Genomic DNA, 23,545 nt, shown 5'->3' with positions numbered 1-23,545 from the left:
TTTTGTAACACTAAGTTTGTATTCCAAAACTCACAATATACGGCATTTTATTTTATTGACTATAGCTCTTGGTATATAAAATCTGGTTTGGAATTATTCATTTGAAAGTATAAAATATGTAAACAGAGCAGACAAATGTGTGATCACTTTGGTTTACTGTCACTCATCAATGAATTTAAGAAAGGGTACTTACAAAAGTAGAATTTTCAGTTCTTGCCATAAGGTATTTAAAAACATATTGATTCAAGGATTTCTTTTCGTAGTTTCTTGAAGAGTTCTAAGAAAACAGCTTCAGCAGCAAAGTTGAACCTCATTGTCCCTGACACCTGTAACTTTTTTTGTATGAAGAGGTTCCTACTATTTTTCAGTCCAAAATGCGTGTTTTCTTCTTTTCTACTTGTGTCCACTGACATTTCTTTTACCACTGATAGTCTAGTGGGTAGATCAAAATCTGATGGTCAAAATCGTTCAGGATTTTGAAGACTCAAGTCAGTACATCATCTGTACATGGTGGAAGAAATTAAGTTAATTTAGTCTGTATGCATGGTTTATTCCTATGAGACCAAAAACAAACAAAAATTATGTTTTTGGGTTGTTTTTATGGCATGTCCTGGCCACTTGGCTTAGGATATTAAAGATCCCATTACACTGTTTATAAGAGTAGGGGTTTTAACCCTGCTGTCATGGCTAAATTTCACTTTGGGCTTGTACAATCTATTCTACCCAAAGTCCACAATTAATTAAACTGATGAAGAAAATGTTCTTCTTCCTCTCCTGATCTGCTGTGTAGTGGGGCCACTGGTGTATGCTTCTTGATTGTCCATCTGAGTTCTGTCTTTCAGTGGTGGATGAAGTGTCTGCTCTCCTACAGAATAAGTAAAGTGCTTTTCGATCATTTGGAATGAAGGCAAAATATAAATTCAATTAATTTCAATGCTGATTTACAGTAAATAAAGGCTTCATTCTAAAACTGAGTAAGAGATATTTTCACAATTGCAAAAGAATAGAAAATACCAGCTAGAACAGTACGAAATATAGTGATATAACTTTTCAAGTATTTATTGTAGGTTAATTATTTAAATCGTATTGATTATGAATGCATGTTTTCAGTTTACACTAGACTTTTGAATTGTAGCTGGCGATTTTTCTTTGCAGTTTTTGTTAGGTTTTTTTTTCACCTATAGAAGTGTCCACACTTGAAAATGTGTACACATCATTTGTAGCTGAACAAAACAATACATCTATGGAAGAGGACGAATGCTTTTGCAAGGCACTGAACATATCTGTAATGTTTTCTACAAATACAGTATATTCATTGGCCATATTTATTTAAAGTACAGTACCAATCCATCTCTTCAGCATCATAATTTACGTTTGTTGAATAATTCCATATAAGTAATGTAAAACAGTGATTTGGGGGGCAATTCTGAGTATCATTCTGAGTTTAATGAATAAATATTCATATTTGTCTGGGAATTGTCTGCTGTACAGGTAAAAGTAAACGGTATCGATTGCACAAGCTTAGTACTGTAGCAGGCAGCTGTCAGGCGGCAATATACAATAATAATTATCCATCTTTCATGTAATTGTTTACTAGTAAAGTACTTCCAGTCTGGATAAAGTTCTTTTTTCAATTATCGGGCTGGCTCGACCTTCATATTTTATTATTACAGATCGGTATGTCTCTATATTTGCCGTTTTTAAAATATATGACAGGGCTGTCGTGGTATACATGGGGGAATAGTTGGGGTTCTATGACGACGTGCATACCATGCTTTTAAATGCAGAATTTGCTTAATCAGAATTGCGAACCCTTTAAGAAATTCGTGTATTCTGCTATCTGTTAGAAGCCTTTTTTTAAAATCGCGTTTCAACTTCCCTCCAGTATTCAATCAGTTGTCTCTAGAGTCTATTAGATGACCTGTAATGTGGTGCTACAAGCGATTAGTCACGTCTGACTGTTTACAGTCAGAGGTGGCGAAAAATGGCGGCTTCCTGCTGACGGGTGTACTGCTAGAGTTAATAAAATACCAACTTGACGTTTTTATCTTTAGATTTGCTTGATTTTATTTTATTTAATTTTTAAAAAATCTGCAAAACATTCAGATTACATAGAGGTATTTTTTGGGGAGGATTTAAGTGTTGGGATCAAATTACTGAGGGCTCCGTATAACCAGAGCAGGGGGGCGATGAGTTCTACATCTGGGATGGTATCAGGCACCTGTCTGGCGGCAAAAGGTTTGGACATCAGCCTGGCAGCTTTGCAGCGACATGACCCGTACATCAACAAAATCGTAGATGTTGCCAGTCAGGTTGCCCTGTACACATTCAGCAACAAAGCAAACGAGTGGGTAAGAAAGCAAACTTAACACTCAGCCCCAGTGGCGCACGCTGTTGGGAAAATGTTATCAATATTGTTATTATTGTTATCAGTTGACATCATTTACCTGTATAGCAGAAAGCTTTTCTCGTTTGTTTCAATGATAAAAGCGATGAATGCTGTGAGATTATAAGTTTGCAAGGAGTTGCCGGGAGAATTGCATTGATAGCGTACTTCGCTGTTTTGATTATTTTCATCCTGAAGTTTTGACAAACTATTTTGATTGACGTTGTATGAAAAAAAAAGCTCGTTTTGTTTCGCCTGCGTGAGCGAAGCAAATTACGCGTGCAATGTAATTTGGGACATTAAAACTTCAAACCTGTATGATAGCATATAAATACCATGTAAAGATTATCATTTTTGTATCAGCTTGAATAATCAACGTAATAGTTTATCAATTGCTCTTTTTTTTTTGTACAGCCTTCTGAGATTATAAAATCAACCTCGTGTCCGAATGCGTAGTTTATAAGGAATAGTAGAATGAAGCCATTTCTTAGTAGCGAAATTAAATTTACCAGCACAGGTCAAATTAATTAAACGTAGTGTTCTGAATAAGGAGAGAATCTTAAGTAAATTCTTACAAATCTCGGATGTTTCTTTAGTTAATTGATATACATTTCAGTAGCCAGTTAGAGGGATTTGTGAGTAGAATGTTTCCCCTTTACTTTGAATAAATAGCAGGTACATTTCTACGTTTACTGTTCTCCTGGCTAACTTAATAAACTACATTTTGATGTCTCACATGCTGTAAAAATGTGCCAGATCTGTGTTCTGGATTGCTTCAAATGTGCAGTCAGTTTATAAACTGTCTACTGCAGTCCGTAGAATCGAGGCATACATGAGACAGAAGACGCTTTTGTGAGGAACCCTGAAAGCTCCGTGCACTGCAAATGCAGTCACAAACCAATAAACAGATCATTCTTTTCTGAGAAAACCGATTCAGACATTCATTCTCCCCCCCCCCCCTTGTGCTTTTAAATAGATTTTAAATAGGTGGAATTATTTTTTCTCATAGAAAGAGATGGTATCTTTGAGGGGAACAGAGTCAGTGTGCTCATAGAAACAATAACATTTCTTTAAAGAAAGTGCTCAAATATCTCTTGCACTCTGTATCTGTTCTTTCTCTAAAAACTTTCTTCTTTCTTAAATAGAAATATAAAAAGCTTATGATCTAACTTGAAAGGCATGATGATGAAACTTAGTGCTTTCTGTCAAGTTTATACAACACTGTGCTTTTACATTGATCTGGGAACACTGTGTAAAATATGCTTAGAGTGTGGATATTGCTTTGCCAGAAGAATTTTTTGTTCCTTGCTGGCCTTTTTATTGGCCAGTCAAATGGAAGTGCCAGTCTCATGATAACTATGACACGATCGGATTGGCAGAGAGTCAGGGTTGCAGAATGGGCATTGCAGACTCGCTGTAGCCTGTTGACACTGGCTTCAGGTTCAAGATATGCTGTCAAATACTGGTTTCCAGCAAAGCATCTGTCTGTCCATGCATTACCAGAACGTTTCTTGTTCCTGGAAACGATCTGTACCACCCTGAGGCCTAGGTCTCATGTTGCGCACACACAAAGAGAAACACACAAGCACTCAGAGACAACTGAGAGGCACTGGTGAAACTGAGCCAGAATGTTTCTAGAAGGTGGAAAGAAACTGGTGCACCCAACCAAAACCCACAGAAAGTGAACTTGCCAACTCTACACAAATATTAAACCATGCACCCAAGAGCTGTGAGCATGTCACCGTGCTGGCATCCAGTAAAGCCAAGTACCAGCGTTCACTTTTTTCCCATTGTTTTTGCCCTTTTCAGTCAGAGATATCAGACTTCTTTCCCACCATATAAAATATACTGTAGATGCAGACCTATATTGGCACTCTCCATGTCCTGCAGTGTTTTTATTAGGCATAAAAATGTTGTTTGGTAAACTTCCTTTTGGCAGTATCTCTTCTAGATTTCCTGACTGCACAATTTAGCAAATGATAGTTAATACTACCAATGAATTACTTAAGTAAGGCATTTTTTCTAGTTACAGACAAGTACTTACATCCTGTTTCTACAAATGGTTAAATCAGAACTGCAGTGTGTTGGGATAGTATAAAAAGCATTGGCAAAGAAGTGCTCAATTGCATTCAATAAATTAGTGGAAGACAGAGATGGATGGTGTTATAGCTGTGGCTATGCGAAGGTTGCTTTTATAACACTATGTTTAATGTGTTCTCTCAATAAGAGTGAAATTGTGTTATAGAAGCATTTTCTCCTTGCCTGCCTTTTAGCAAATTGTTACTCTTTAGGTCTCTGTCCCTTTCTTAAAGCCGTTGTGCTTTAATTTAAGCAGTTTTTCATTTTTCACTTCAAATCTTTTTTATGATGATAGTGCACATCCAGCAGTTCCAGTTTTCAGAGTTAATAACATAATGTTACCTTTCTCTTCAGGAAAAGACTGATGTGGAAGGAACTTTATTTGTGTACACAAGGTAAGGGAGGTACAGTATGTCTGATAACGAAGTCTCACTTTATGAGTTGATTTGCCAATAATGTATCAGTGTTGGAAGGATAATTGTGGACTATTCATCCTTTTTCTAACTACTTCATCCATTTCATAGTAGCAGGGGAGTCAGAGATTAACCCAGCAAACAACAAGTGCAAGGCAAGGTATACTCTGGATGGGACACCAGTCCATCACAGGACACACACAGGCACACACTCACAATAGGACCATTTTTCCCAGAAGATAATTAACCAAATTAACCTGCTGCTTTGCCTTTGGGCTGTGGGGGGAAGCCAGAGCACCCGGCGAAAAGCCATGTTTATGATTCACCTGTAAGATGTGTATGATTCAGGAAAAAACAGGAAACCATTTCCACCAAATGCCAAAATATAATGAAATGTGTAATTTTGTGACCAAAACACAACCTACTGTATGCAGTGTAAGGGGAACACTAGAACAAATGACAATGTGAAGACTGTTTGGAGAGACAGTTTCATTCTAATGGATCCTAAAATACAGATGAAACAAAACAACTCATGCGGGAAAAAAACAAGTTTAGAAATAAAATTCAGAGTCTCTTGTTAGAGTCTCTGAGTGGAGAATTTAATATGAAACAGATTTTGGGAATCAAGGAAAGTAGGTAGTGATTAGTACCAACTAGGATTGGAATCCACTAGGAAAAGCAGGTTGTTGTAGTAGGTTGTGTTGGTGGGGCAGAAGGCGTCGCTCTTTCGCCTGATGCGACGGCAGCCATAGTGCACCAGAACGCTCACCACACACCAGCTATCAGTGGGGAGGAGAGCAGAGTAGTAAAGCCACGTCATAGATGAGGATTATTAGGAGGCCATGACTGGTAAAGGCCAAGGGGAAATCTGGCCAGGACGCCGCCGGGGTTACACCCCTACTCTTTTCGAGAAACACCCTGGGATTTTTTAAATTATGTTTTGGCTTTCACAAACACTCTACACCAGTCTGTTTTTCTTCATTTCTTGGATGCAGGATACATCACCTTAAAAAGTGAAGATCTCATGTGCATGTTAAACCCAGTGCTGTACAGAATTTTGATTTAAATCCATGTTTGTCTTTAAAGAATTTCTGCAAGGACTTTTTAACATGATCCATTTCTTTATGCTTAAAGCTCCAAACAACACAATGAAAATTTGCCCTGATTTTTCCTGTTTTATTCTGGTCTTAGGTCTGCCTCCCCCAGGCATGGCTTCACCATAATGAATCGCCTGAGTATGGACAACCTCACTGAGCCAATAACCAAGGATCTGGACTTTCAGCTGCAAGACCCTTTCCTGCTCTACAGGAATGCCCGTTGTAAGTATGTCTCTCTCATCCTAGCGTTAATCCCGCATCAGCAGGGTCCGCTTGTCAGCACGCCCGTCTCCATTTGGTGGTTTGAACCAAATCTTTGAGCTGACGTTGCCATTAAATGCAACCAAGAATACTCCAACCGGCGCGTCGCTCCACCTGCCGTCGGGGGGGGGTCGGAAAACAAAGTAATGTAGCCAATTCATAGAGGGGGATTATAAGGAGGCCAGGACGCCGGGGTTACACCCCTACTCTTTTCGAGAAACGCCCTGGGATTTTTAGTGACCACAGAGAGTCAGGACCTCGGTTTTACGTCTCATCCGAAAGAGAGCGCTTGTTTACAGTATAGTGTCCCCGTCACTATACTGGGGCATTAGGACCCACATGGACCGCAGGGTGAGCGCCCTCTTCCACCTCTTCCAGCAGCAGCCTTAGTTTTTCCCAGGCGGTCTCCCATCCAGGTACTGACCAGGCTCACATCTGCTGAGCTTCAGTGGGTTGCCAATTGTAAGTTGCAGGGTGACATGGCTGCTGGCACGCCCGTTGTAAGTATGTGATTAAATGTATTAACACTGCTGGGAACAATTATTCATTTTTTGCTAGCAAAAGAGGTCAAGAAGCTTGTAATTCCCTAAAAAAAATACATCCTCAAAAATGGCTGGGGCACTCTGAAGAAAAACATGCACTGTCTTAATGTAGTTCCATCTGATATGGTAAAAATGCTTCAGATGTATTTCCAACAGAATTTCTGTTTTTGCTTTTGATTTTTGATTGATGGTGATAATATATTAACAAATGCGTCACAAGCTTAGCAAAAAAAACTATTTACAAATATACCTCTATAGCATTTTTGTTTCTATTTGGCAGTCGTACCCTGAAGTCGAAAGAACTCCTATTGCTAGCCAGACTGCATATACAGTAGTACATGCAGCCCAAGATGAGCCTGGGGTTACTGGTTTTTGCGCCTTTCCACCCTGAGTTGGACCCCTAGGTACCACTGAGGAGGTTAAGGAACATGTAACAGCATCTTTAGAGTTGTCTAGATGAAAAACATATGCCTGACACATAAACATCATAGCATTATCAAGGCACTAATGGGGTCTGTCTTTCTGTTTACTCCACACACAGTCCATATGCATAGACTGGTGCATGAACTCTCTAGTGAGAAATATAGACATTATTGGGCACCATATTCCTAAATTAAGTTTGGAGAAATGAATAGCAATATAATAATTAAACGTCATATAGTAATACACGTGGGTAGCTGCGTCAGCATGCGTAGGCTGCAAAGGAACAATAGGTTTATTCCATGCTGAAAAAAAGAAGAAAGAAAACACAACGTTGTTTGCAACGGTCATGACCGTCAGGGCCGTCTTCAGAGAACATGTCAGGGCTGTGAAGATTAAAGATCTCTCCTGGCCCATTGTTTCTCATTTCACCTCTGACGGCTGTGACCACTCTAATCTTTCCGTCTGTGTTCTCAAAGACGGTTTTCCGAACTCATCCATTAGAAAGACTACCGAAACCAAAATTATCCTGCAGCTAGGATCACATCTTCTCCCTTCTCTTAACGACAGACTACTCTTCTTCTAAATTCTCTCTATTCATTGGAGGTTTCATTTCACACCTCTCTACACCTATTCTGACTTCACACCTCTTGATTGGCCTCTCTTTCTGTCCCCTGCTCCCACCTCTTGCTCCTCCTCTCTCCCAGCTTTTGTTCTCCTGCTTCATTACCTTTGCTTACTGCCCTGTCTTTCTCACACCTGAAGAAGGCTCCACGGCCGAAACGTTGTGTTTTCTTTCTTCTTTTTTTTAGCATGGAATAAACCTATGACTTGTTCCTTTATAGTAATACACTTTGAATACATGGAGAAAACTTCTCAAAACTGTTACCATGGAAGGATAGAAATACGCACCCAGATACAAATTTTCCATGTAACCAGTGCTAGTGCTGCAAGATGTGTTTCTGTAGCAGGTTGGTAAAATTACCGACGGAGTCCACCGGCTGTCAAATCACATTTCAGAAATGCTGTAAATACTGTCGAGGTTATATATTTAATATGGGAAAAGTCTGTGACTAGCAGGTTATTTTTAACCTTTTTAATGGGGTTTTACTGTCCCTGCTGAGAACACCAGCGATTTGACATGGCATTTTATCTCCCTTATCCACCACCAAAGCCATTTATGTGGCTGCAGCACACCAGCAGCGTAACCTGTGAGGTGAAAAGGAGCTGGATGAACGGTTACAGAGGTGTTCTTCGTGGTGATGATTGCAGCCCTTTATAATCAACACCTGCTTTCACAGCAGACAAGACTGAAGACTATGCTCCTAAGTGCGGAAATTAAGTAGAAAGATGTACAGAGAAGGCAGAAAAATTAAAGATGAGTCAGAAGGAACCACACCCAGATCTGAAATGGAAAAGCACAAGAAAACTGGAAATGACCAGCACTGTACCCAGTACCCACTATACCCATGCAAAACCAAGTAGAATATCCATAAATTGTTACTAGGAATTTTGAAACGTCTCTGAAAAACAGCTAATGGCTAAAGGCACATAACATGATTTTACAGATCATAAAACTGGTTGGAAGAATTGGTTTGTGGCTTAATAAGGAGGGCGATAATGAATGAAGAATATGTCGGAAGGAGATGGTGATAAATTATAAAAAAATAGGAATGTTTCCCTTTTGTAATTTTTCAAGAGGAATTGAGCAAAACGTTTAAGTCTCATTGACTTTTCAAAGCTTAAAGCACTTAAATACATATAAAAATAGGGAGATTGGTGATAATCATAGTAGTTTGAGACCAGTTCGCTCATAAAGGACTTTTGTCTCCTTTTATGGTGCAAAGGTATTTTGGTGGGCAGTGAGCTTGCGTGTCTGGGCTTCTCTCTTGAGTGTCCTGCCAACACCAGAAACCAAGCCAACCGAGATAAGATAAAAACAATTTTCAAACACACATGAAGCCCCTTCATATACAGAGCCCACTGTAAGCCTTGATTTCACTATAATGAACTTAAATGGCTATAGTGTATTGCAGTAAGTGGCAGCCTCGTTATTAATTGATAGATCTCATAATTCAAGTAAGTGTCTTTTATTTGCTCCCATTTAGTGGGCTGGGGCTGTTTAAGTTGACAAATAGAGGCTTTTTTCAGTTTTATCACAGAGTCTAAATATGGTAGAAAGTACCAGTAATTTCTACTGGGGCACTTGCCAGCGATTTGCCTTTTTTCACCTTGAAATCGCGCTGAGTCATACTGAATGACATAAGCTGCCCTTTACTTTTTCGTCATGTTTTGAGATGGTCTTTCTTAATTAACTGGGATATTTTAACTGAGATTCTGACATCCGTAAAACAACCATTCATTCAGAACTTCAGAGGCAACACCTGTAAGCGTTTTTTCAAAAAAGCCTTTTTATAGACCTTTGTAATCAGATGGTTTTATACCTAGAGAGGCCTAGCAAAGGGAATATTTTTGTGGTAGAGTGTCTTTTTAATTGAACCGCTAAACATATTTTCGTGCTGATTTCAGTGACATAACACTTAATGGAAAGACTTAATCCCTTTGAAAAGTGATAAAAATACATTCTTCATAGAAGAACTTATTATAAGTTGGAATAAAACATCTAATCTGTTCTCAAATACTGTGTCGTGCAAAATGTAATTGTACTTTGTGAAAGGAGTAAAAAAGCCACAAATCACATTCTAGAACTTTAGAGAATACAGTTTCAAGAATAATTGTGTAATTAGCAATGATCTTACCTCCTGGGCGGACATAGGTATAGTTGAGTTGCATCTCGGACACAAGTTTTCCTTTGTATTTGGCATCTGGCTCTGGTGGCAAACGCTGGTGCCTGGGCTTTCTATGCAGAGTGAATGCCTTCTGAAACATGATCTGTCACCACTGTGGTGTATAATGAAGAACACAAATCACAATCCTTAGAATCCTTTGTGCCCTCTCACCTGGTTTTCTGTATTCATGCGTCATATAAAAAACTCCATGCCAGTTTCAGTCATAGAAACAATTTCATGTAATCCTTAAGCGTGACCAAGCCGGTGTTCAGGAGCAGAATCCTACACAACTGAGGTTCACGAAGCTGGCGACGTTACACGGCACTGTAGCTCTTCAGAGGTCCGCTGGCAGTATCGGTCTGCCTTTGTCAGGATATTTCTTAAGTTATCTGCCGCCTCAGCCCCTCTACTTGCCCGCTTTGTTTTTCTCTTTTATCTTCCACATTTTTTGGCTGCCCTGTCTCTCTCACTCCTGTTTGCAAGATTTATCTGAGGAGGTGTGGGGAAATGTTCACTGTCTGCTTGTCACCGACACTCTTGACCCAAGCCCGATCAGCTTCGCCTTTCCTCTCAGCAGCATGGCTTTCCAAATTCCAGCCCCGGCTAGGACCCCGCCCTCTCCATCCCAGGCTAAGAGTTCCAGCTGATAAGCCCCTTGGGGCAGCTCTGTCACCTGAGCATTTTCCAAATACTGTACATTTTATTCTTCACTGTCTTTAATATTACCATGAAATTGAATTTGTTGAAAATAACATCATGATCTGTCCTGTCCCCTGAGCTGTTATAACCAGATTCTGTCTGTTTTTTTGTTTTTGTTTCCAGTGTCCATTTATGGGATCTGGTTTTATGACAAGGAGGACTGTCAGCGGATTGCTGAGCTAATGAAGAAGTACGTTCATTTCAAATGTACTGTTTGTCTGCATCTAGTTATTACACCGGTTTGTAGCTCTAAATTGTATTGTGTCATCTTTCAGCCAGTCCATATCCATAAATATCTGAATTGCTGTCACAGTACTTCTTGTTTATGCCCAGCTATAGAAGTACTGTGGTGTGATCCATCCAAGGATCATGTCATCCTGTTACTGTGTCTCATTCCACACTCTCCCACTTAATCTTTCTTCTTTTCAAATGCTCGCTGTTGCCTCAAAATCTGGATCAGTGGTTAGGAGGTGATGGTGTTCTGTATTATACATGCCTTGGCAACAGTGGATCAGAAACCCATTTACATGCCTTGCACAAAATGTTATGCTTGTCAAAGTCTCAGCATGGGGGAACATCCCTGACGTTCATTTTTGTGTCAGAAGATTCATTTAGAGCCTACCTGTAATGGAAGAATGATGATTCAGCACTCATGGGATCTAGCTAAATACTTGCAAGGCACAATAAGGTTTTGCATTTGTTTATTTGCTCTTCTTTCCCTATCCTCTGTACTTTAAAGCCGCACAATACAGTGTCTTTGGTTTGGTCTTGTTGCTACACTGTGAAAGATGAGATAACCTTAATCTTATCAGTTACAGCCTCCTCAAATATAGGGGTTATTTTTAGTTTTTCCAGGAAACACCTGTGGGTATTTGTTATCTTTTGCTGTCGTCTTAATCAGATCATTTAAGCATTCCCCTCTGTAGATTATAGGACATTAATAGAAGCCATTGGGAATGTGTACATTTGAACTTTAATGTTTTTGATTGAAATGAATGGGTCATTTCTTAAGAAATACAATATGTATATACAGTGGTGTGAAAAAGTGTTTGCCCCCTTCCTGATTTCTTATTTTTTTGCATGTTTGTCACACTGAAATGTTTCAGATCATCAAACAAATTGAAATATTAGACAAAGATAACACAAGTAAACACAAAATGCAGTTTTTAAATGGAGGTTTTTATTATTAAGGGAAAAAAAAATCCAAACCTACATGGCCCTGTGTGAAAAAGTAATTGCCCCCTAAACCTAATAACTGGTTGGGCCACCCTTAGCAGCAACAACTGCAATCAAGCGTTTGCGATAACTGGCAATGAGTCTTTTACAGCGCTGTGGAGGAATTTTGGCCCACTCATCTTTGCAGAATTGTTGTAATTCAGCCACATTGGAGGGTTTTCGAGCCTTAACCGCTTTTTTAAGGTCATGCCACAACATCTCAATCGGATTCAGGTCAGGACTTTGACTAGGCCACTCCAAAGTCTTCATTTTGTTTTTCTTAAGCCATTCAGAGGTGGACTTGCTGGTGTGTTTTGGATCATTGTCCTGCTGCAGAACCCAAGTGCGCTTCAGCTTGAGGTCACGAACAGATGGCCGGACATTCTCCTTCAGGATTTTTTGGTAGACAGCAGAATTCATGGTTCCATTTACCACAGCAAGTCTTCCAGGTCCTGAAGCAGCAAAACAGCCCCAGACCATCACACTACCACCACCATATTTTACTGTTGGTATGATGTTCCTTTTCTGAAATGCTGTGTTACTTTTACGCCAGATGTAATGGGACACACACCTTCCAAAAAGTTCAACTTTTGTCTCGTCAGTCCACAGAGTATTTTCCCAAAAGTCTTGGGGATCATCAAGATGTTTTCTGGCAAAACTGAGACGAGCCTTTATGTTCTTTTTGCTCAGCAGTGGTTTTTCTCTTGGAACTCTGCCACGCAGGCCATTTTTGCCCAGTCTCTTTCTTATGGTGTAGTCATGTACACTGACCTTAACTGAGGCAACTGAAGCCTGCAGTTCTTTGAATGTTGTTGTGGGGTTTTTTCTGACCTCTTGGATGAGTCGTCGCTGCGCTCTTGGGGTAATTTTGGTCGGCCGGCCACTCCTGGGAAGGTTCACCACTGTTCCATGTTTTCGCCATTTGTGGATAATGGCTCTCACTGTGGTTCGCTGGAGTCCCAAAGCTTTAGAAATGGCTTTATAACCTTTTCCAGACTGATAAATCTCAATTACTCTGTTTCTCATTTGTTCCTGAATTTCTTTGGATCGCAGCATGATGTCTAGCTTTTGAGGATCTTTTGGTCTACTTCACTTTGTCAGGCAGGTCCTATTTAAGTGATTTCTTGATTGAGAACAGGTGTGGCAGTAATCAGGCCTGGGTGTGGCTAGAGAAATTGAACTCAGCTTTCCAAAGATGTGATAAACCACAGTTGATTTATGTTTTAACAGGGGGGGCAATCACTTTTTCACACAGGGCCATGTAGGTTTGGATTTTTTTTTCCCTTAATAATAAAAACCTTCATTTAAAAACTGCATTTTGTGTTTACTTGTGTTATCTTTGTCTAATATTTCAATTTGTTTGATGATCTGAAACATTTCAGTGTGACAAACATGCAAAAAAATAAGAAATCAGGAAGGGGGCAAACACTTTTTCACACCACTGTATACACTTTTCAAATGTGCACTTGTCACTGTCTGGACCATTAAAAAAGAAAAATTGGGCCATTCCAGTTTTTTGTAATATTAAATCTAAAAATAAAGCCTGTTAACCTCAAGGGAGAATCCAGAGCAGAACAAAAAAAAATACTATCCCAAACTGCAGAACGTAATGTGCTGTGTCACTGTGGGATAACTTTATACTCTACAACATCACACAGAAAAAATCTGGGCCACTGAATTTGCCTTCCACCAGTACAAGGAGTTCTCAATTAGATCAGTGTGGTAGATTTCTGAACTCCCAACAACACACCTACTATACAGTGGGTTGCCAAAATTGGGCGGGCTGTGAAGATTGAAGATCTCTCCAAGCCCATCGTTTCTCATTTCACCTCTGACGGCCATGATCACACTGATCTCTCTGTCTGCGTTCTCAAAGTAGGGTTTGTTAACTCCTATAGAAGAAAGACATCAGAAACTAAAATTATCCTGAAACTTCATTCACGCCTTCCCCCTTCTCTCAACGATAGACTTGTTGTCTTCTAATTCTCTCTATTCATTTGTAGGTTTCGTTTCACACCTCTCCTCACCTCTCTCGACCTCGCACCACTTGATTGGCCACTCTGCCTCTCCCATGCTCCCTCCTCCTCCTCCTCCTCTCTCCTGGCTTTTGTTTTCCAATGCTATATGTTCTTTGCTGACTGCCCTGTCTTTCTTACACCCGAAGAAGGCTCCACAGCCGAAACATTGTGTTTTCTTTCTTCTCTTTTCAGCATGGAATAAACTTATTACTTGTTTCTTTGCAGCCTATGTACGCATGCTGATGCAGCTACCCACCTGAACTAATATTATTATTCATCTTCATGTCTCATTTAATCATTATAGTACACATTTATAAGGTGTATGTCTACGCTTTAGATAAAATTACCTATACAGTGTTTAACAATCGATGATGTTTTAGTGTGTCCTCAGACACTGCAAGTGCTTCTCCTTCTTGTTCTGTGTGAGGCAGTGGCTCAGGAGGCTAAATTGAGAGTATTATTTCTGCAATTGGCTCTGTGGTATAGAGACAGTTTCAAGCAAACGATAATTATATGGCAATTAAATGCGTTCTGCACTGCAGGGCGGTATGGTTTGATTTTGTAAAATGCACTCTTACAAATGTGCAGCAACACTGTACATTTAGCCTCAGGACTTTGCAGCTCTGTGCAGTATGTTTATACTAGATGGATTATGCTCTGGTGACTTTCCTCCTCCTCCAGTTTAACGCAGCAAGAACAACTGAAAGCTCAGCATGGGGGAGGTGTGTCTCCCAAAGCTCTGCACTCAGGGGACAATAAAGGGGTCGACATCCTCCAGATGCTGAACAAGGCCAGGGATGAGTATGACAAGGTAGGTTTAATTACTAGTATACCACTAGGTGGCACTAGTGTCAACTGATACCCTCAGCTCCAAGAACAGTATATCTCAGCTGATAGGGAGTAAATTACATTCCTGTAAGTATTTAGTTTTGTTTTATTTTTAACATAAACATAAAATCAAAAAAGAACTTAATTTCTCTGTAATTGTACTGAGAGGATGGATTCTAAGGCATATGAAAATAAAGATTTTAAAGTATTAAAATTAAATGTTCTACCAAAAGTCAAGAAGTGTTTGGAGTAGGGCTAGTGTTGAGGAACCAATTTACAAAAAATGGCAGAGATTTGCTTCCCTTTAAAGTAGGTTATAAGCTTCTCATTGGAGCCCTATGTAGTTTTATAAAGGTTGTTGAGAACAACAAGGAAGAAGCACCATGTAAAAAAAAAAAACTTGTGAAGTTGTCTTTTGTCTCATTCATATGAAAAAGACCCAGGTGTTTATGTTGACACCTCATTTACATCTTCTAGACAATGTGAAGAAGCAATTAAAAAACTAACAAATAATAGGATATATAAAGCATAGAAGTTAAAGCAAGGGATGTTATGTGAAGATTGTATGATGCACTAGTAATGCCTCATTTATACAGTTGTGTACAATTTGGGTCACCGTGTTATCGAAAAGACATTGCTACTGTGGGATCAGTCCAGAGAATTTACATCCTGGGGCTTCAGGAAATATCCTACACTAAAAGGCTTCAACAGAAAAAAATATTCAAAATAAATGGCACTGACAGTCCACACAGCAGATTTCTTCACTGAACAGTGAAACATGAAATGGAGGACTCTAAGTGTATCTTAGATGGAAGTGCATTTTAAAACAAGAACAGGAGACACTTCTGTACCCAAAGAGTTGTGGGAGTATGGAACAAGTTACTTAGTCATGTTGTTGAAGCTGAACTTTTCTGAAGTTAGGCTGGATGAAATCCTTGGACAGTTAACTACTAACTTCCAAATAGGTTAGATGGGCCAGATGTCCTCCTCTTGTTCGTTTGTAATGTACATTTTCACTGTGAGTGTTAAGGGACTGAGGCTCACTACCTTGACATTGCAAGAGCCAAACCAATAAAAAAGAAAATGCATTCCTGAACCTTTTCTTAGCTTGGCCAAAGCCATAGGTTCTTATCCTGTGAAAATGCTGATAGGATACCTGCTTCCTTATTGAGCATTAACTGTCTGGGATTAATGAGGCATAGCAGCAGTTTACAAGATATTTTCTGCTTCATCATATTTTGTAATCTTCTTTGTTCTCTTCTTTCTTTTTTGAGAAGGTCCTCTTCTCCTTTGTTCTTCTTTCCTCTTAATGCTTGGTGTTATTTTTAATGACATTTCAGGAATATTTGCTTTTGAAAAGACATTAGATAAGATAAGATCACTTAATTGGCCAAATACAATTTCTTGTATTAGGAATTTGTCTTTTTGTATACCCCAACTTGCTCTCCACGAGACACACAGACAGGGAGAGAAGCTTGGGGCCAGAGCACAGGGTTTGCGATTTATGCGACTCCCCTGGAGCAGTTGGGGTTAAGGGCCTTGCTCAGGGGCCCAACAGAGTAGGATTCCTCTGCCAGCTGCGGGATACGAACCGGCAACCTTCCAGCCACAGGCGCTGATCCTTAGCCACAGAGCCACCGCACCGCCCCATTAGTGCAGATTGCTTAATTTTGTGAAGGTTACAGTGCTTATTGCCACAGGATGGAGCCCTCATAACAAGAGTCAAGACTTGATTGATCTTCTTGAGCGGTGAAAACAGGAGCTGGTAATGACTTGTGATCTTTGCCCTCATTAAATTCTCTGCCTTTCGTAGAGTAAGCCTGAGCCGAAGGAGATCGCTGGCAGTAGTGTGATCTATGACAACCCCAACCTGATCAAGCCGATCCCCGTAAAGCCCATTGAAAGAGCCTACAGTTCTCAGCAGCTCCCCAAGGTATTTGTATCTGCCTTGGGACTTGCAGAAGAGCCATTGATCTTTAGTGTATGCAAAATGGGTGCAGATTTGTATCACTTTTTGGGATCCAACCAGTGTTTCATTCTGAGACTGTTGTCCACTTTATAAGCCGTATAGTATTATAGTCCACTTTTCATCTACCTGTCCTGTCATTCATGTGTTAAAAAATTATGCATTGATTTTTTTTCAGTAACTCTCTATTTAATTAGAAAGTGTTCAATTAGATTTAAAATGTAATCTGTTCTCATTTGCAGTTATCCGCTTTAAATCCATGGAAAATGTTCTGTCCTACCAGATAATCTGTTTCATCTCTATTATTGGAGAATATATTAAAGCATATTAACTTTCATGAGGAAGACACTGAAATATAATCCATTTTAAGGTACTGGAAGGGAAAAGGAACACTCTACGTTATCTCCTCTTTCCACTGTGTACCTTAAAGGTGGTGCTTTGTCTTCCCAATTGAATGATAGTTCTTTTTGCATTGAAGCATAAATCTTAGACTCTTTGAGAAACATTTTCTGGGACACTTCTCCATACTGGACTGTTTTCTTGATTTTTAACCATCAGTGCCATGTTCTATAGCCATGTCAGTTCCATAATATAACCATAATAGCCATGTCAGTTGGTAAAACATGCTACACCTTGTTGATGGTAAATGGCTTGTCTTGTCTTATCTTCTCTTAAAGGACGGTGAGACTGAGCCCAAGCATTTATCCCTCGCCGCCCTCTTTGGAGTGCAAGACAAACAGGAGCCTGTCTCCCCAGGTGCAGGCGACAACAGGGCGCAGGCGGCTGGCTGTAAAGTTGGGGGTCGCCCTGCCGTGGCACGATCCCTCTCCTATGAGGAGCCAGCGCAAGTGATGGGCAAGACAGCGGTGGGCAGCCCCCCTCAGCACTGTCCCGCCATCCAGAAGCTGATGACGCATCGTGGGGCTGTGGAGCTGCAGCCAGTTTCAGAGTCTCCCGAAAACCGGCTGTGTGAAAACGGGGGTCTGCAGCCCCCCGCAGTGGCCCCCTGTGCGAACAGAGACCCACTGCAAAGATTGTTCCAGCCTCCCACTCCCTGCTGCTCTCACCCACCTCCTCGGCTCCAGACCGCACCCAACCTGCTGCACAGACTCCCCGTGGTCAAGCCGGACCCTGCAGAGCCACTGAGGTTCAGTGGTGCCCACCAGTCCCAGGCGCTTTATTTTAGCCCCAGCAAACCACAGCTGGTGGCCGCCGCCCCCCAGCACTCAGTTTCGGGGGTGGTTTCCCCCCATGAGCTGCTGCACAGATTGCAGCTGGTCCAGCAGGAGCAGAGCATGGATGCTGCCAGGCCAGCGTTGGCTGCCCGCTTCCACGAGCCCCTCAACCAGACCTCCAGGCCCTTGGACAGCTGGGCAGACAAGACCTCTTCTGCAGTGTCCGAGAAACCCAACCCTTTGTTCCAGGTAACAGTGCGATAAGTAAGAACAGTCACTAGGTATTGGAGAAGCACGTAACTGATTTCATATTCTTTTTAACCAGAATAAATCTTTTTCAAAAAAGGTTAGTTTCATGATAGCGTAGCATCACCCAAGGCCATTGTTTGTCTTCCTTTAAAGCGTTAATGAAAGAGAGTAAATCAGTATACATTTTCTAGTGGAAAAATAAGTGGTTTAGGTAGTTCGGCTGTAAACCTTCAATAAGGTGCGTTTTGCTGTTTTGTGCAGCACGACCATTTCCACTAAAGATTCTCATCTGTCGCAACTGATGTTGAAGTTAGTAACTAAATGAAAACTGTTAAGGCTGATAAATCATAAAACAGCTATCTGAATGCTTGTTTTTAGGAAGAAGGAAGTTACTTGTTAATGCCTGAAGCACGAGCCTTGTTTTTGTAGGGTTTCATCAAGATTTGAATGAAAACATTATCTAAACTGTAATTCATTACTTTCCATCCGTTTTGTTTATTAATAAGACATATAGAATAAAATGAAATAAAAAACCGAAAACTCATAATCATAATACGTTAGCACCGGTTTAAGTCTGGTGTTCATTTTGTTTTCTGAAATGCTTGGAAAGTATGAATTAACACATTTTTATTCCTTGACATGCAGTGTTTGACTTTGTTAGTGGCAGAACTCTCAGTTCTTTGAAAACTTCACTGGATCTTTTTATGTCCAAGTGTGATTGTAGTAGAAGATGAGAAATCCTATATTTTTTTATTATTGTCACTGGTGGGAATCACTCATTTATTTGATTTTTATAACCCCCCTCCCCCTTCCCAGCAATTTGCCCTTTGTTAATACTCTTACAGCAGCTCAGAATGGAATAAGGACCGTGCACTTGTTTAAGCCAAGTGACCTTTCTCATCCTCCAAGTCATGAAGTACCTGCAGAAAATGTACCAGCGATTGGAGGAGTGATGTTTCTGAGAGTTGATGTATTGAGTTTATGTCAGTGAATGTTCACCCCAGCACAGTTCACACCTTCAGAATGCTTAACCCCATAGTCATGCAGCCTGGTACAGTACTTTACTCCCTGAAGAGTGCCTCACAGAACGTTTCTCTGTCAATCAGGTGATTTCTCCTCAGCGGATCCCAGCCACCGTGGCTCCTACGCTGCTCATGTCACCCATGGTGTTCACCCAGACCAAGTCGACCAAGAGCTCAGAGAGCAACAGGTCCGGCCTGGGTACAGGGGCTGAGCGCTGCCCTCCTTCCAGTAGCCTGCTATCCTCTCAGCCTCTGGATGAGACCTTCTCTCTCTCACCCAGTGTTCTCACCAGGAGCCAGTTCCAGTGCACGCTTCTACACCTCATCAAGGTCAGAGAATCACTGCGCTTTCATCCTGAAGGGTCCTAGAGCACATTATATATTCCTCATGTGTGTCAGTCACTCATTATTCACTGAGGCTTAGTTACTGTCGTAGCAGAGAAGGGGACGGGAGTTTTCAGAGCAGAAATAGAAGGTTGTCTTGAGAGTGTAAAGTTTTATAGTCACAATTGTGTCGGGCTTGGAGCACTCTGAAAACCCAGTCTTCATGCAAATTGACATGAGATAATCGGTCACTTGTAATTATTCCAGTTTCCAAGAAAATCAGTAGTGCAATCCCGTTGCTTTCCTGTGGGTTCTATTAAGGATATCAAATGCTCTTTTTCTATAAGTTAAAAGAAAAAAGCTTTTATCGTTAGGATAAGTGCAAAAGTGAAAAGTGTATTAGGACAAAAGTGCATCACATTACACTGGTGACGGGAAGGCAAAAGTGTGAAAAAAGAGAGTAACTGCAAATGATATATGCATGCAAAATAATAGCCGCAGACAAAAGCTGAAATGCTATACATTTTCCTTTATTAATCTTTTGATTTGAAAATATGAATTTCATTAGTAAAATTAAACATTCACTTCAGTATGCCAATACTTGTGCTTTTCAGTTTTTGAAAAGAACAGTCTAGAATTTATGTGGCAGCGCATAGTGCTTAGACTGTTCTTAAAAAAATAAACTAAAGCCCCAATTATTTTTGGTGATGTGTGGAAGGGAGAATAATGTTTGAATTTGCTTTTTACATTGTAAAGCGTGCGCTAAGGTTAGCATGATCTAGCATTTCTATAACCCTTTATCCCACTTAACAGCTATTCAAGTAACTGTATGGTTGTGTCTTTCTTTCAGAATGATCCCTCCTTCCTGAATACCATCTATGAGGCTTATATCTCCCGCTTCACCACGGACAAAGTCACAAAACCACTCTAATTAAAAAAAAAAAGATTCACCATTCTTTTAAAAAATATGGCAATCAGAGACAAAACAGTCTTCCATTTGTGAGTGCAGTTTCGAAGGGGTAAACTGTTCATTTTCAGGTTTTATGATGATATTTTAATTAAATTATTTTCTGAATGGACAGACTTTAGTTGTCTGTTGTTCCTTTTTAGTTATTCAGCAAATATTTCTTTAAAAAATAGGTAAGGATCCACAAGAGGAATTTGGTTTTCATCCAGAGCAGTTACTTTAAAGTTCAATAACCATAAAATAATTACTTTTTTAATAAAACTTCTTAGAAAACTTAAACCAGACCCGGCCCAAGAGCTGTCGTGGAATTGTTTTAAATTGGGAAAACGGAGTTCTATTTTCTCCTTTTAAAATTGGTTTTAAAAAAAATAGAAACTGCTTGAAATACTAGCAATACTAGCTTCAAATACTCTGTGAGACAGCGGTCAGCCTTGTCTGTGAGTGTTTGATGTTGCAAGTTCTCATACCATTACTTGAAGCAGTTGTAGTAGTCACTCTTGTGGTTGTCTCTAGCTCTGCACCTCTTTCAATAAGTATCCCACAGCTACTTGTCTTGCAGTGGCATGATTTGACCTGATCCCTATATACAGTATATGCTAGAGTGAACCCCTGCTTTTTTGGCTGCTTGTGGAGGACTTCCTCAGTTCTTGCCAGCTCTTGCACACATGTCGGATTTTATTAATGGCATGATCTCTATGTGTCTTTCATACACATTTTGGCTTTTGTTAATGGCCCGCAACAAACAGAGGCCTTGGCTCTGAAATTCCAGAGCCTCTTCTTCCTGATTCTCCCATCCCCCCCTAGTTTAAACCACTGGGAGGATTTAAAAAAATAGAAATTTGGTCGATGGACAGTGTTTATTCATGGAAATGTTTTTGTGTTAGTTTCAACTGTTTGGCCCCAACAACAGTAATTATATTTTAGTTTTGTTATTTAGTTTCTTTAACCGGCAGGCGTAACTTGTAGACATACTTCTAACAACAGCAACTGATGTCAATTTGCTTCCACTGTACCATTATCAATCCCTAGAAGTTTTATTGCATGTATATTTTTGTGTGCTTCACACATATATATTGGCTTTTAAAACTATTTTAATATATAACGCTCTGGGGATTGATGCATCTTAATGTACTGCGTATTTTCTGTGCTTGAGCAAAATGGAAAAAATTGTTCTGGAGAACCTTTAGTATGGAAATTCCAGAGCGGGTTAGTTTACATTGTAAAAATAAAAGTGAATCACACCTGTTTGATGTGTTACCTTGATTGTACTCCACTTTTGGTCATATACAGTATAATTTGTTTTGAAGATCAGAATTTTCCTTTGAATTACCTAGCCCCTTATTACAAAATTAAATTGCAGTTTTCAGCTATTCAAGTCATATGCCAGTTCAGCTTAGCAGAACTGCAAATATTGTTAACATTTGTAAATAGATAGTTGTATCTAAGAATTGTGATTGAGGAACATGGAAAACTGTATCAGGTCCCACACAAGGTCACCTAAAAGCTCTAAGGCTTTTAGGAGACACCAGAAATCCAAGAGACCTGTTGTGGTTTAATGTTTTGTTTTGCCTATTAGTGAAAACCTCCATCTGCAGTTTGGACATTAATAGAATACTTTAAATATTTTTGTCTTCTGAGATCCATCATAGGCACTTCAGGAGCTGAAGTGTCTTTTGTGATATCTCTCTTTTTTTATGGCATCTATTTTACACTGTTCACCTCATTGAAGAATTAGTGTTGGGTTCTTTCTTTTCTCATTGTGGATTTATGCCAGCGACTACAAATGTAGTTTTCTATACATTTCTGAAGTTTTTATAACAAGAAATACTTGCACTTTCACTGTAGCTAATACTTAAACATCATAATAATATGAGATTTGCTGAACTGCCTAAATTGATCAAATGTATTATTAAGAAATGGAAAGGTACAGATTTGGTTATTTTGCAAACATCTAATATTGCTACAGACTACCTGTATCGATATACATACTGGTTTTAACACAGCTGCGTTCCTGTGCACAGTAGTTTTTAATTTAATTTAAATTTGCTTGGTTTCTGGTGTGAAGTAGAAATTACTTTCAAATTCTTGGGGGTGAATAAGAACTGTCTGCTGTATCATATTGTTGCAGGAAAAGGGAGTACATTTTGATTTGACAGCTTTGTGTGAACCAAGCATATTTGTAACATAAGGCACTGGTACTGCTAACAAATGTTATGCTAAAAAAAACATGACTCACTGTCTTCACATTCAGTAACAAATTGAGGAAAAGCGGACACAAATGTCTTCGTACTTTTGCAGTTTTATAGGTGTGTACGTTACAATTTTGAAATTATTCTTTGCTTTTCTAACCCATAAAAATTAATAGCATGTTAAATTTCTGTGTGCAATTCTCTTTTCTTGTATCTTACATCCTTTTTAGTTTTCGCTAAAAATATCCACTACCCAGTATACTTTCCAAGATGATTTTTCATAAAGATCAACATAAATATTTCAACATAGTCAAGAGAATTTTGTACACTAACTGTATGCGATGCAATTTTCAGAGTTAAAATTTCAAGAGGGCAGCAAGGTAAATATTTTACATTTTGAAAAGAGATTATTTTTATATAGTGGAGTACAGTGTTGTTGCTTCAGGTTCAAAGTTGGTTTGATTACAGAAAAAACGTTGTTCTTAAATAGGATAAAGTGATGATCAGTTTTAATGTTTTTTAACTTTTATTACAATGTTAAATTTCCAGTCAATGATTGTTTTGTGATAATAAACTATTAAAATTACTGCATAAATCTTTGTATTAATGTGAATTTTCTCTTATATCATGTTTAGACAGGTGTACAGGAAGTATATGCAGTATAGTGCATATTGAAAGTATATAACCCCTTGAATTTTTTAACATTTTGTTGTGTCAGTACCTTAAAATTTCATGCATTGTAAATTATTTTTTTTCCTCTTATGTACACACCATAATCTGCACTTTTAAGGATGAAATGTTTCAAATAGAAAATATTATATGAAAAATAAAAAAACAAAATATCATAATTGGATACGTATACACCCTCCTCAGTTAATACTAGGTGTAACCACCGTCTTTTGGGAT

The 23,545-nt window shown here is 39.4% G+C and overlaps 1 protein-coding gene across 2 annotated transcripts; it reads left to right on the top strand.

The window, feature by feature from the left end:
* The first annotated feature begins 1,963 nt into the window (after positions 1-1,963).
* Positions 1,964-23,225, top strand: dcp1b (decapping mRNA 1B). Of its 2 annotated transcripts, XM_088922915.1 has the most exons (9): positions 1,964-2,351; positions 4,820-4,860; positions 6,070-6,197; positions 10,810-10,876; positions 14,601-14,730; positions 16,561-16,680; positions 17,391-18,137; positions 19,244-19,489; positions 20,334-23,225. In XM_088922915.1, exons 1-9 carry the CDS (start codon positions 2,190-2,192, stop codon positions 20,412-20,414), a joined length of 1,722 nt encoding a protein of 573 aa, XP_088779041.1. In that variant the 5' UTR covers positions 1,964-2,189; the 3' UTR covers positions 20,415-23,225. The 2 variants fall into 2 exon arrangements, with proteins under 2 accessions (XP_088779041.1, XP_088779042.1); XM_088922916.1 differs by lacking the exon at positions 16,561-16,680 and having other exon boundaries at positions 1,971-2,351.
* Positions 23,226-23,545: the final 320 nt, after the last annotated feature.

Source organism: Atractosteus spatula, chromosome 8 (genome assembly GCF_055471065.1).
Source record: "Atractosteus spatula isolate fAtrSpa1 chromosome 8, fAtrSpa1.hap1, whole genome shotgun sequence".
NCBI lineage: Eukaryota > Metazoa > Chordata > Actinopteri > Semionotiformes > Lepisosteidae > Atractosteus > Atractosteus spatula.
This window is presented reverse-complemented; position numbering and strand designations above follow the sequence as displayed.

Excerpts from the sequence above, each read along its gene's own strand:
- dcp1b (XM_088922915.1), top strand. The coding sequence starts at position 2,190 with ATGAGTTCTACATCTGGGATGGTATCAGGCACCTGTCTGGCGGCAAAA. Across the intron at positions 18,138-19,243 it reads AACCCAACCCTTTGTTCCAG|GTGATTTCTCCTCAGCGGAT; the intron begins GTAACAGTGCGA and ends TCTGTCAATCAG. Across the intron at positions 19,490-20,333 it reads CGCTTCTACACCTCATCAAG|AATGATCCCTCCTTCCTGAA; the intron begins GTCAGAGAATCA and ends TCTTTCTTTCAG.